The 14732-nt window shown below is 35.4% G+C and overlaps 1 protein-coding gene across 1 annotated transcript in view; it reads right to left on the reverse strand.

Annotated features, from left to right (window-relative positions):
* LOC143288461 (uncharacterized) overlaps positions 1-2080 on the reverse strand; it is a 22576-nt gene extending 20496 nt beyond the window's left edge. The window contains exons 1-2 of the mRNA XM_076596984.1: positions 1888-2080; positions 1150-1299 (exon numbers count right to left, since the gene is read on the reverse strand). Of these exons, the coding sequence (XP_076453099.1) occupies positions 1150-1193 (44 nt within the window). The 5' untranslated portion in view covers positions 1194-1299; positions 1888-2080. The remainder of the gene's footprint in view (positions 1-1149; positions 1300-1887) is intronic.
* Between the last annotated feature and the right edge of the window lie 12652 nt (positions 2081-14732).

Genomic DNA, 14732 nt, shown 5'->3' on the forward strand with positions numbered 1-14732 from the left:
ATAACTTCAAAACAATGCTGCCCGTCTGACTTTCAGAGTCACGCGTACTGATCACATTTCTCCCCACCTCCACACTCTACATTGGCTCCCCATTGAAGCGAGAATTAAATACAAAGTTGCGTGTCTCTGCTATTCTGCCTTCCACTACGCGGGACCTACATATCTTTCTGACCTTTATCAGTGTTTACACTCCTTCAAGAAAGCTCCGCTCTACCTCTGACTGTTACCTTTTGAAACTTCTTCGTGTCAATACAAGAACCAATGGTGAACGTTTTTCTTTCTTCTTTGCTGCTCCTCATATATGGAACAACCTTCCTCATCATATCCGTGCATCCGATTCCATCTCTGCTTTTTGTTCATCACTAAACACTCATCTTTTTAAAACCTATCTATAAGCACTGGCAAATTGGTGCTAAAATAACATGCAAATTATTGTGTATTTTATTTTGTTACACCATGTCATTATTAATGCTTGCTCCAACTAACCCCCCAGTTCCCAGTTCAGGCTCAACTAGTCAGATACAGAGCCGTATTGTAAATCTAAGTTGTGATCTGTGCATTTGTCCATTCCTATTGCATTGTACCAGACTGATAATTACATTTGGCCTTTTATATCATTTTATTTTTTCCCCCATTTGTATTATCCCCCCTTTTGTTTCTTCTTTTTAAATTATCCTCGCTCTTCCTCTGTGGTCGTCATCCTGTTATTGTCATATTTCCTTGTTTCTCTATGACTCAAAAGAGTTAATGGGAATAAACAAACTCTGAACTCTCTGAACTCTGTCAGCTTCCTTTTTCTCCAATACCATCCATGTCAGATCACTTTGGATGCATGAAGAGTGGGAAGGAGAAGTGGGGTGGAGAGAGGCAGTCTGAGAAAGAGTGGTCTTGAATGATCGATGTAATTTGTAATATTTTCTTTCATGTAAAGCGCCCTGAGCTCTTAGAGAGAAAGGGCGCTATATAAATGTACATTACTGTTATAATAATCATCATCATTATATTATATATATATATTATTATTATATATATTATTACATATATTGTTATTATTATTATTATTATTAAAAACAAACAGTTTATGCTATAAACTTTTTCGCACATCCACTCTCACACATTCCAGTGAATTAGGAAGTAGTGTCAACTTACCGGTAGGGCTGTCCGCTTGTCTCAATGATGACACTTTGTGACATTTTGAACCTCTTTGTCTTTGTATTCCTGAATCTTCGCTGATGTGTTTCTAGTCAAGTCACAGGTCTTTAATCATCACACTTTGGGTTTGATTTATTATGAGGCAACCTTTGAACAGCAGGCATGAAGAGAAAGGCACACACAGTAATAATTTTACATCACTCAAAGAAATAAGATTCATCATTTTGAAATATCATCACTAAAAAAAAAAAAAAAAAAAAAAAAAAAAAAAAAAAAAAAAAAAAAAACAAAACCGTATCATATTTAAGACTAAAGATAAGAATAAATAGAGAAAGCAAGAATGGACTGGAATAGTTGTAAAGTTATACATGCTATGATTTAATTTAAAACATTTACATATTATTTATGTTTAAAAAAATACCAAACCAGTTATTTATGTTCAATATACTATACCAGGAAAAGCCTTTGTGCATTATCTTAACCTTAAAAAAAAGAAGAAGAGAGATCAGACCTGTTAAAAACCAAAATGCAGAACACAGCTTCTATTTAACATATTGCAAGCATTCTGTCCAATGACATTGTTTAAAAAATACACGCACTTAATGGTACATATTTCATTTACACAGAGTGCCTGGCAACAATAAATAAGGTTTGATGAAGTCAGTTGACCAGTTATGTTATTTTGGACAACTGCCATTATTTGGAATTATCAAATGAGTTGTTATTTTTTTTTACATCACAATGTGTAGTCTTGTGGTAGTCCATATCACCAGTTTGCTAGTTTCACATGTGAGCTTGTACATGGCACACTCCACATGTGTATGAATCAAGTTTTCCTCATTAGAATTTTCCACCACACCTTCACCGTCACGCTGTAATGCTGGGGACGTTGACGTCATTTGCCTGTGGAAAGTAGGTCACTTTTTGTCTTAAGTCGTTCTTTCTTACCTTCATAAAAACAACACATTTTTTCCCTTGTATATTTTTCTGTATTTTCATATGAATACATACGATTTATGTTCCTTCAAACCTCAAATAAGCTGCTTGAGCTAATTAGATAATCAGAGTTGAAAAATAATATTTAGGCCTAATATACTTTTTTTTTCATGATGGACAATTCATTGCTGACTATTCTTATTTCTTCATCACACTTTCCCTTCTCTAATTGCAGATCTATGACCAGTTAAAGTGACATACTGATGGTTAAAGTGAAATATGTCAGAATGGATATATAATTTGGTGTCCACCAGACAACCAATATCCAAGTATCACAGACATATGCACAGACAGGCACAGACCTGAGTTATCATGCAGACGTTCTTTCTTCACAGGCATGAAAGAAAGAAAAGAAAAAAGAAGAAAAAAGAGAGTAGAACAGGTCAGAAAATGAACACATTTTTTAGTTGTTTACCAGAGCTGTGGTTAACCCCTGCCTGCTGCTGGTGAGCATGCTTGTACTTTAAGGGCTATCACTTCTGAGACAAGATAGAGCTGACAGGTCAGGATGTCAGTCACCATGTGGACTTCTTTCTCTTTGGACTGCACTACTTTCTCTTTGGATTGTATTACTTTGGATCAGATAAATCAATGTCAATATTGGTAAGTACACAAAAAGTAGTAACTGCACTTCAGACTCGTGCTACACTGATCATGTTTCACCAAGCTTCAGCAGTTAATGGGTTAAGGGGTGTGAGGTTGGCGAGATGGAAAATTCCTACTGGTGGGTCACACACAGACTGGCTGACCTGACCTGACCGAGTCGTGACTATTTTCTTTTTCCCTTTGGACTTGTATGAGCTAATGATGTCTGTACCATTTTACCAAGCTGTCGTGACATTGCACACTGCTAGAAGTTTTGATGATGATGATTGTTTTCTCTCTCTCTCTGTTACTCAACATACACACCGTTTTTATGTGAAAAAGACAATGCATTCACATGATAAAACACCTTTGCAATCCATATTACATGACGAGAAAAAAAGAGTATTGTTTCTCTCTTTAAGGTGCATAACTCAATGCCAGTGCAGCTCTGCACTACCCATCAAGTAGGTTAAATGTTAAAAAAAAAAAAAAAAAAAAAAAAGATCCCATTACCATTTACTGCCAGAGGAACAGTGAATTCATGTCCACTGTGCCTGGGGCTGAGTATAGGAAGGCTCCACCCAATCCTCTCCTTCCACCACATTAGCCAACCAGTCAGGTACCCATTCACACCTGGGTGAAGTGAGGAAAACTGGAGTAAAGTGCCTTTCCCAAGGACACATCATGTTGAAACAGAGCCTTGCACTCTGATCACTGGTGACACTGGATCAGAGGTCCAGTGCATTAATTGGTTCTGCCATGGCACCTGCTCTTCTGCAAACATGAGCTAGCACAGATAAAACACAAATTAGAAAAAATCCTTCTATTTTGTTTCACTTTGCATTTTAGTCATTGACCAGTCAGATCAAATATAAAATGCTTTGGTTCCTGTTAGCCAGTTTTAAAAATGCAAGCATTTTGTACACAGTATGTATTTGTTTTGGGAAGACTGTTGATTTGCGTAGTTATTGATTTGTTCATTGAAATATGTGTTTCAAACAGTTAATCACAGTTCTGACTGGTACTGATTTCTTCCAATTCACGTTTCTGAAAATTGATACCTGTCATTCTTTGTTTGTTTGTGTGTGTGTGTGTGTGTGTGTGTGTGTGTGTGTGATCATGCACATACATGTGTGCATGTTCATGCATTTCTTTGTATTTTATAAAGTATAACAAGGAAATCCAAACAACATGAACACTTTTACATGCCTTTATTAAGGAGAATAACATAACAATAGCCAATCCATACACGTCACATTACACAACTATCAATACTCTACTTCTGCAAGACAATAACAAAAAAAGAGTATCATGATTGGCAAAAGTATACCAAAAATATTTTTATTGGAATGAATGAAGACAATCATGACTCAAGTCACATTTTTGTGTGATTTGTTTTCCTTTCACTGCCACAACAAAGACAGCTTCATATGCGCGCCATAACTCACGTGAAAAAATCACCAAATGCAAAGTAAAATGTTTTAAGAAAATAACACAAATTATTGTGAAAAATTCTGCCTAAACCCGCCAATTAACAAAATACCATAATTAAAGAAAAAAAAGGGTATCCAACTCAGATTCTGAAAGGTACCTGTCTCCCCCTCACACACACACACACACACAGACACACACACACACAGTGTTGAAAGATGGGTTGGGGTGGGGAAAACACTCCATTCAACAACTCTATTGTAACTGGTTTCCTTCTATGTTCTGACTGCATTTGAAAACAACTATAACAAACAACCCTCAATTTATTAGTTACCTTTCATACACATTTCAGTCTCAAACAAACCCCATTTCTGTGTACTCACACGCAGGTCATTCTTCTGTGTCGGTCACTCTTAATTTGGACATGTGATGTTTGACCAAATGATTCACCCTCCTGTGCTCTGGTTACTAAGTCAGGACTATAAATATCTATATATAACACATGCTTTGAATGTATGTCCATGGCGGAACTATTAATTTGGAAGCATGTTTATCAATAATATGGCTGAAAAATCATTTCAAATTTCACCTACAAGTGTTTCAAACACAGAAGACATGGATCAGTCTGTATGCTTTGATACTTCCTTGAAATTAAAACTAAAACCGGCAAGCTCTAACTTTATATGACCAACAAAGAAAAACGACTCCAGTGCCATCATCAAAACCAATAAATCAAAGTATCACAACAAATGATCAGTTTACATATTAGTTTATCATCCAGTATCCTCATAAACATTTATAAATCAAAGCACATAACAAAGATTAGTTTTACATTTCAACTGAAAAAAAAAAAGCACACAAAACAAAACACCTTGTTCCTTGCTTGAGTCATGTATTTCAGACTAGTATGCTTGCTTCCCTTTCTTCAGCTGTCAACCTGACATGCCTATTTATAGTCCAATAAAAGCCGAGAATGCCCTTTGTTAAGACTTAAAAATATGTGTGTGTGTGTGTGTGTGTGTGTGTGTGTGTGTGTGTGCGTGTGTGTGTGTACATGCAAGCATCAACATGAAGACATTCTCATGTAAATATGCAATTTAATCATGCTCATGTGTGTGCACATTTGTATGTTTCTGTTTTTGAGAACATCAACCTCACTGTCTGTGTATCAAAATGCATGAGAAGCTATTTTTTCAACCCTCTTAAAAGCAAGAGCCTATTCAGATCATCTTGTGAACAATGGAGGTCTGCATCATGTCTGCATGAGAATCACTCATGAACATAAACAGTTCTTGGCACAGATCGGTCTGAATGTTCAGTTAAGCTTACATGAAATATTTGTTTTGGTTTCTAATCAGCCTACCAAAATAAATATATGTGTACACACACACACACACTCAAACATGCACATGCACCGGTTGGAAGGTATGGGATGGACTTTAAAACATCTGATTTCAAACTTAACAAGTTTAACCATGTTTGGGGATCACAGTCATTAAAAGAAAAACAAAAGCCACACACAAAACAACAACAAAAAACCACAAAAAAACTTACAAAACACACATACAAAACAAACAAACAACAACAGATGGATGTGGATAAGGAACAAAATGACCTTCCAGGTACTTATTAACAGATCTCTTCTGACTTTGAGACTGATGATCAACTTTCTTCAGGTAACTCATACACGTGAGATAAAATGATGTGTAACGACCTTTCAAATATTTATGCATTAAAGATCTCTTCTACATTTGAGACTGATTATCTTTCTTTTGGTAAATCATACACATGTGATACAATGATGTGTAGTGATCTTCCATGTGTTTGAACCCAAATCTCTTCTATATTTGAGACTGACTGACTTCCTTCAGGTAAATTGTACACAAAGATAAAATGATGTTGCACAATTAAAAGTGACAGATCAATGTGAGCTACACCCACTGAGAGAGAAAATGGGGAAGCTCAGCTGTTTCTGAACGTGAAAAAAATACTTCCCTTTACCACACATAAAAAACCTACCTGACCGTAGATATCTGATTTCACCATTTTCAAAGGCAGTGAGTTGTATAAATGGCACCATCTGCATTACATTTTCACATACAATCTTTGTCAGAACCTTAGGACAGGCACTAATCTTTACACAAGCCTTTGTGCAACATGTCACCAACAGAAAACTCTGTTCACCAGTTTTTATCACACGCACAACAAATTATTCCCAACCACACTCATAATTTTTGCAGAACAAAGGACAGGCAACAATAACTACTGGGAGCAATCATACAGATATACTTTAAAAAAAAAAAGAGTTTAAAAGTATGTCAGACGTTTGAACAAATAAAATGTTCCAGAAATCATTGCACAACTGCTATTTGAGAATGCTGTAAAGTTACCATACTATAAAGTTACCATACTAGAAATTAAAAAATGTCACTACTAAACAAATAAAGGATTCTACAAAATTGCTGTACAAAAAAAAAAAGAAAAGAAAAAGACGAAGTAAATTCGAAACAAAATCGCATACACTGCTTCACACCTTATTTACAAAATATACAATGTAAAATTCACACTTCAAACATGCGTAAGCTGTAAAATCTAAAGATCTACAATATATAATCAGTGACTTGTATCTTGAGTCTGACTACACTCAAAAATGAAGGGAAAAAATGGAATACAGAGCAAGGGAATAAAACTTCAGGTTCAAAGATTACACTCAATATACAACATTTAAACATAACTTGACCCGACCACCAACCAACATTCGAAACAGTTAGTCTCCAATGTAAATACATACTATAGCTACCATTTGGTTTGAAGAAGGACACCATTTCATAACAAGATCACTCTTTCTCCCCCTTTACACATTCTTTAAAACTTTCAAACAGAAGAAAAGACCCAGTCCTCATCCACCCTGGTCAGGTACGACATGGCTGGATATTTTTAAAGCTTTTTCTCTGATATTTTGAGCAGACCATTAATAACCACTATCTGATATATTTATTGTTGTTGTTAGATTACACTCCTGTCCTTTCTTCACAAATGTTTTAGTTCATTCATTACATCAACAAGCATTTCACATTCAAATGCCTCTAGTGTAAAAAATAGTACACAAAATAATATAAACACCAATGAACTACTAAAAACAACAACACACATAAAAAAAGAACCCACACAAACCATATAAACAAATATCAATTCACTTAAAACTATGTCCACTGGGGTAAGTTCAACTCCAATGATCTATATTTTCTGCAAGAAAATGAAGCAAAAATTCAAGCCACACAGACATTTTCCTTTTTTTTCTGCAGTCGTAGTCATGTCTGTTGATGCTCTTGTCTGCAGAAATACATGTAGGAGATCAAAATGAGTATGAATGCACAATGGTGCACTATATGGCACATGTCACCAAGACACACACGTAGCCAGGGAAATGGTCATGTGTGTCGCAAGCAATGCATTTATCAATTACTTTTCATTCTTCTTATTATTCTTTCTTGAAAGTGCTGAACTCCCTCACATGTGCTGACTAAGTGGAGGAAGAACTTTAATGTTCTGTCACACATGTAGACATGTCACTGAAATATAAACTTTTCACATTTGAATGTTAACATTGGAAACTAACAAACTAAATAAGTAACTGAGTACCGGTAAGTATTTGGATGGATATATTTTCCTGACTGTTGTTCTTAAAGACTGGTATCACTCCATACTGACTTCTAATTAAAGAAAAACGTGTTTATAAAACCCGAAACTTGTACAAGTCGTTTCAAAATAAGTTGTACATTCAGTGAATAAAAATTCTGACTTCAACAAAAGCATGCATTTTATATTCAAATACAGTGAATTTTTGTTCAACTTCACTTTCCCTTCCACACTGTGTATTCAAATGAGCAAGAAGCTTTGGTGCTCCCTTTGAAGGATGTCAAAAAGCAAAAAATAAAAGAAGAGAGGAAGGAAAGAGGAAAGATTAATGTAAAGTTCCCCCATTTAGTTGTATCTTTCTAGTCAAGAAAGAGAGTTTGGTGATGTCACATTGTTTATTGTTGCTTATGGTCCAGCTGACTGCACAGGGCCATATCAGGACTGTCAAACCATACAAATGCTCAACCATGTCAACACAAAACTATCACATTTGAAAACACAACAACAAAAAACCCAAACCAAAAGACCAACCCCCCTCCCTCCTCCCCCCTCCCAATAAAAAAACAACAAGAAACCAACCAAGACAAACCCACAAAACACAGGTTCATGACACATCATCCTAACCATTACACTCTTTAGCGCAAATAAAAAAAGGCCATATTGGCAAATAACACTGCAGAATGGACAACTAGTGCCCATCCCAGAGTTTACAATTTCACTACCTAATCACTAGAGCAAAATAGCAAAGATAGCACATCATATACTGCGGAAAAAAAAAGTGTCAAGGCTAGCTCGAAAAAAGAAAGGGTAATGGACTGGGAAGGGAGAAAAAAAAGAGCAGAAATAAAGAGAGCAGTAGAAAAGAGGAAATTTCTAGCACAGAACTGACAGAAGGTGGGGATGCTATTTATACTGAAAGATGCCCTGCATCCCCATGGAGAGCGTTGTCACATGTCATGAAGCAAGATTATCTAGGTTATATATAAAACCTGCTGGTACTGTGAATCACCAGCAGATCCATGTGTATCATGATACCTTCCTCTCTCTCTCTCTTTAATTTTTTTTTTTTTTATCCCTTTCACTTTTCATTCTGTCATTGTATTGAAATATGTTAATCCTCAAATAAGTAAAAGACCTTCAACTTTTCTCATACAGAAATTCTTATGAAAGTGTGATAAACCATACCACTTTATGTTTTAGAGGGTTGAAAACATAAATAAGAAAACAATTCATCAAAAAGTCTTAGATCTTATTCACTTTGTCAGCTGTATAAATGCTGCAAGGATTATGGGAGAAATCAAAGAGAAACAGCTACATTCGTAATTCATATATTATATGCACAATAATCATAATATAACCCTGATATGTTAATTATCAACTGTTTTGACCATTAATGAACTGGACAGTATAAACTGTCACAGACCACAATCTATACATATTTCAAAACTTTTGTTCAGATCTCCGTATATACAGATGAAAATTAAATGTTTAACACACATCATGAATAAAAGTATGATAACATAAATATTAAATATAATTTCTTCCCTCACCAATGTACCCTTGCTTTTCCAAATTCCTCTCAGGGAATCTTCAACCAAAGTTAGTGCACCATAAAAAACAAAAGACCTCAAAGTCAAACACAACATACATGAAAAAGACTTGTACTTCAGCACAAAGCAAAGCAAAGATATATCAAATCTAGTTCTGAAAAGACAAAAAATGTAGACATCTAGAGCATCACAAAAAAAAAAGTATATAAACATCTGTAACAAGACAGACATGTATCAAACATAACAACAGCATCACCAGACAACATCCAAAGACAACAAAATGAAATAGTAATAATAAAAAAAGAAAGGAAAAAAAGCAACCCCCCAAAAAAAAAGAAAGAAAAGAAAACCCAAAGACAAAACGAGAGAATGTGATACAATCTTATACCAATTATCCAAAAGCCTGAGAAATGCCAACAGCAACAGCATCTAATCTGGCAGAAAGAGCAACATCAACTTCAAACTCCGCAAACAGCAAATAGATGAATCAAAGTGCAAACTGATTGGCTGAAGAAAAAAAAATCAGTTCAAAGGTTAGATTACAACTTTGCAAGCATTTTTACACAGACCATGATTACACTAAAGTTATGGGTCTGGTTCTTCACACATACTCTTTCCACATGCCCATGCATCTAAGTACATGTGGTTTGCAGTCAAGCTCAATATAATATAAACTAAACTGGAAATTGATCAGAATCAATTCATTGTAAGGGATGGTCAATATTCTGCAAGAATGAGGGCATCCAATTGCTTCTGTTCCCTCAATGAACAAAAATAAAACATGCTACTCAATTTCTTTTCACTTTCTGGAAAGATCAGGAGATATAACAAGGAGCAGAGAAAGAATCTGTGGAGGGTGGAGCACCTTCATGAGCTTATTTCACAGCAAGCGAAGGGTCCTTCTTTCTTTACTAGATGCAGTATAGACACACCCCCACAGCCCGAGCACACCGTGTTTACATAGAGAAGGTAACACACCCAAACACAGTAGACACCAATTTCCACGACACACATGCAAGGAAATGACACCATTATCCTCAAAATACACAAGAGATCATTTAATCCCCTTTTTTAATATCAAAAAGAAAGAAAAAAAAGAGAAGTGGAAGAAGAAACAAGTGATCTTGTACATTAACAACTGATTTGGCTGATGCCACCACCTCCACTAACTTTGGACATTTTCTTTCCAATAATATCGTGAACAATATTGCACACAAAAAACGGTCAATTCTCTGGTAAAAATTTTCACAACTTCACAAATGACAGTGTGAAACTTCAGAACAGTATTTTCATCCAAACAGCATCATATCAATAAAACAACAGTAATAACATTTCGTAATAATTTCATATGACTTTATAATGTGATAAATGCTGAAAAAAATTGTAATAATCATGTTAAAAACAAACAAACAAAAAAAACAACCCCAAAAACAAGATTTCACTGTTTATCTAGCAGGACAGCTGGCAAACAAAATTCTACCCGACAGTTTACTTACTAAACATGTACAGCAATGAATGGAATGCAAAGGATACCAAAAGCAGGGCTAACACACTTTGTTCACATGACCTCCTGCCACCCCACCAGGAAAAATAAAGAAGGTTAACTGCTACAATTATTTTCTCAACAACGAAAAGGAATGCACAGAAAGAAAGAGAGGAGAAAGAGAAACAAGAGTAAAAACAAAAACAGGATGCACATCAGTAGATTCAGGAAGCAAAGAAAGAATGAATGAAGAAAAGAAAAAAGAAAAAGTGGGTGGTGTGTGTGGGATGGGGGTATGAGTGGAGAATGGTGATGGTGAAGGGGCAGGAAACATGCTCTGCACCTCTTGCATCCCCCCCCAAGCTATCTTCTCCCCCTGGAGAAGTTTTTACCCGACATTCCTGAGAACCTTCAAGCACAGAGTTATAAGCATGAAGCAAGGGAGAAAAAAAAATTCCTTTGCATACTATTTCATCCTCACATCAATCACTTTGAGGAAACAAACATTGCAGTCAGTCAAAGCTACTACTGTTATCTTTCACACTCTCACAGGTGAACCTGTCAAACAACAGATGGAGTAAGAAATAATTAATCTGAGATGGCAGTAGAATTTGAGACAACACAGTAATTCTGGAAAAAAAAAAAAAAAAAAAAAAAAAAAATCTTGAGGGCAGTACCTCAATGACTCTTCAGACTTCAGGGAAGAAAAGATGATAAAACAAAAAAAAATATATATCAGTACATCAGAGGAACAAGAAAAGAATGTATACACCTGTTCAAAAAGACAGTTAAATGCAAATCGTATCAGGAGTAAAAGATTTTTCTTTGTAACAAGTATGAACACGTTGGTTAATATCTGAACAAAACACAGTCAAGCACTACCGGTATGGCTGCATTCACAGCTTTGGAATTCTACAAGGGAGTACTACAGCATACAGAGTCACATGCCAGCAACCTCTACACACAGTTCCACAGCCTTTGCAGCTGCAAAAGCTAAATACAACAATAAAAGAATGTGAAAAATACAGCTGAATGTAGGTTAATTTGATTAATAGGTTAATAAGAAAAAAAGAATGCAACTGAAAAAAGAATAATTTGGTTAATAGGTTAATAACATTTTGAACAAAAACAATTTTATCTTAAAGACATGTTCAGGAGACAAAGTAGGACTTGAAAAATGCTTTCTTCTAAATTAGTCAGTCAAGCAAATATGGTAGCTATCAAACACAGTTAACTGCAAAAAACAAAACAAAAAACTCACACACACACACACACACACACACACACACACATACACACACACATACACACAAATTACTTCCAGAGTCATTCAGGATACTGTCTTGACTTTTCAAGAATCACCTCAGGACTCAGGAAAAAAAAAGCCCACCTTCATTTGTGTGAAGACAGTTTCAAGATGAAACTAAAAGCTCAGGGCAAATGAACAACACTGTTGATTCAAAAGGTAAAAAAGCTTTTCTCATTTTGTTACTGAGTTACAACTTTATTAAAGGACTAACTGTTGTGTTTATCAGCTAATAACATGCTAATATTGATGTGTGTACTACTATTGTCGCATTATTGTACTGCCTTGTATTGCACTGTCTTATGTAACACTACACTGTTTATCTGTACTGTAACATTTAATATCACACTGTTTTCCTTTGTGCATTTAAAAAGAACACAAGCTGCACATGAAGCATCAATTTATCACAGCATCCAAAAGACTAGTACCCAGAACATCACTTCAGCTTCGGAAAAGAGGTAAAGGAAAACGATAGTTTTTTTGGTTTTTTTACTATAAAAAAGAAGAAATAATGCTTTAGTTGGCTAATGGAAAAAAAAGGGAAAAGAACACTGCTTTTGACTCATACTGGAATAGAAAAGAATGCTTTGTTGATTGGTGTAAAACAAAGCGTTTCGTTGACAAATGGAAAACAATATTTTTGCTGACTTATGGAAAGCAATACATTTGTAATACTGTAACTTTATAGAAACAATATTCCTGTTGACTGAATGGAAATATTCCTCCTGTTGACTTAATAGAAACAATACTCCTGTTGACTTTATGGAAACAATGCTCCCACTGACTTTATGGGAATAATACTCCTGCTGACGTTAAGGGAATGATACTCCTGCTGACTTTACAGGAATACAAAAAAACTCTTGTTGACTCTATGGAAATAATACTTCTGTTATTGAGTTCAGTTCCTCAAGGAGGCATCACTGTGTTCAGACAAATCCATATACGCTACACCAAATCTGCTAAGCAGATGCCTGACTAGCAGCGTAACCTAACACACTTAGTCAGGCCTTCTGTTGACTAATGGATTGCACATGCACTGAGTGGGGAGCCAACTCAACCATGAGTGCTGCTTCCCAGCTCATAATATGGGGTTTGAACCTTTGGACATCTCTCACAATTTCTTCAACCTTCTCATGGCAGCTGCTTTAACCACTATGCTACCATTCCAAATACCACTGTCACCTCACATGCCTCAGGACTACCTTTCGAGGATAATAAATCGTGAGGGGTAATAAATGAGAAATGACAATACACTTTAAAAAATGTTTGCTGTTGTTGTTTGTCTTCTCTCAAAATTTCCTTTAATTTCATTCAATAAGAGCCCCAAAATTTTCCCCCAACAATGGTGAAGCTGGACTGTCCACATAATGAGCCAGAAAAGCAGCCTGAACATGACTAATTTCAGCTTTAAACGAGGTGCTTTGTGTCAACAGGAAGGGGCTGAGGAAGATTTCACCAAGAAACTTTTCTCATTGAGCGCTAATATCTTTGGTATACAATCCTGTGTACCAAAGAGCATATAATATATATGTATATACAGGGCAGATATATAGAGGTATGAATTTGTGCAAAGCATGAGACAACTGTCAAATTGACTGTCATGGATAAAGCTATATAAGCAAATGGACAACCCAAGAGAAGTACATGGATCTCTACAATCATTTCAAAATTTATTTTGTCCTTGCTTTAACTGCCTACTAAGTGGTACAACATTGGACTTGTACTTTGTATTAAAAATATCAAAAGAGAGTCCTTCTTTGACTTTTTTTTCCAGAATCAGAAACAATGTTCAAAATGCATTGCCTGAACAGGTTGAAATTAAGAATAAATACAAATATGGAAGTCTGTTAAACCTACAAATTTAATGAAAACACAGGATAAATCTGAACTGACCTGACAAGTATTCGAATCACTGTCTACTTCTGATCTGTAACTTCAACAGATATACAATGAGAGCCAAAAATGAAAAGATAATTGCAAACAAATGCCCATAATCTAATGTATGCTGTTAAACATCTGCATCATTTATGATAAATCAAAACATAAACAGTTTAAACCAAGGCTAATAATATATTATCCCCGTGAACTCGTGAGACAGAAAAAGATACATTCCACAAGCGAGAAAATCATAACAATAAAACACACTGCTTTTAAGAGGAATCAGTCCTTTCAAACTACAAGCACAAAACAAAGGAAAGCATTTTCAAAAGGAATGTGCACAAAACAGATGACCAATAATTCATTTAAAGCATCAGAAGAAAAAAACCCAAAAAAACAAAACAAAAAAAACAACAAAAAAAACACAACAACAACAAAAACAACTGAAGAAAACAAAAATACGAAACTGATTGTCAGAATAAAACAACACTGGTTGCTTCCTCAATGAAACGGTCATCACAGATTCATCTCCACAGACGTGTCTAGTCACTAGTGTCTGTGGCTAACGTCTGTGGCAAAATAAAGTCAGATTTATGGAACATAAAATTCATTATCATAACATCAAAAAGCACATTCAAGAAGGTTTCAGTATTTTAAGGATAGATGGCACTATACCTCTACTGATTTTACCCGAATAAACCCAATGATAAAG

This window comes from Babylonia areolata, chromosome 1, assembly GCF_041734735.1.
Source record: "Babylonia areolata isolate BAREFJ2019XMU chromosome 1, ASM4173473v1, whole genome shotgun sequence".
In the NCBI taxonomy this organism is placed as follows: Eukaryota; Metazoa; Mollusca; class Gastropoda; order Neogastropoda; family Buccinidae; genus Babylonia; species Babylonia areolata.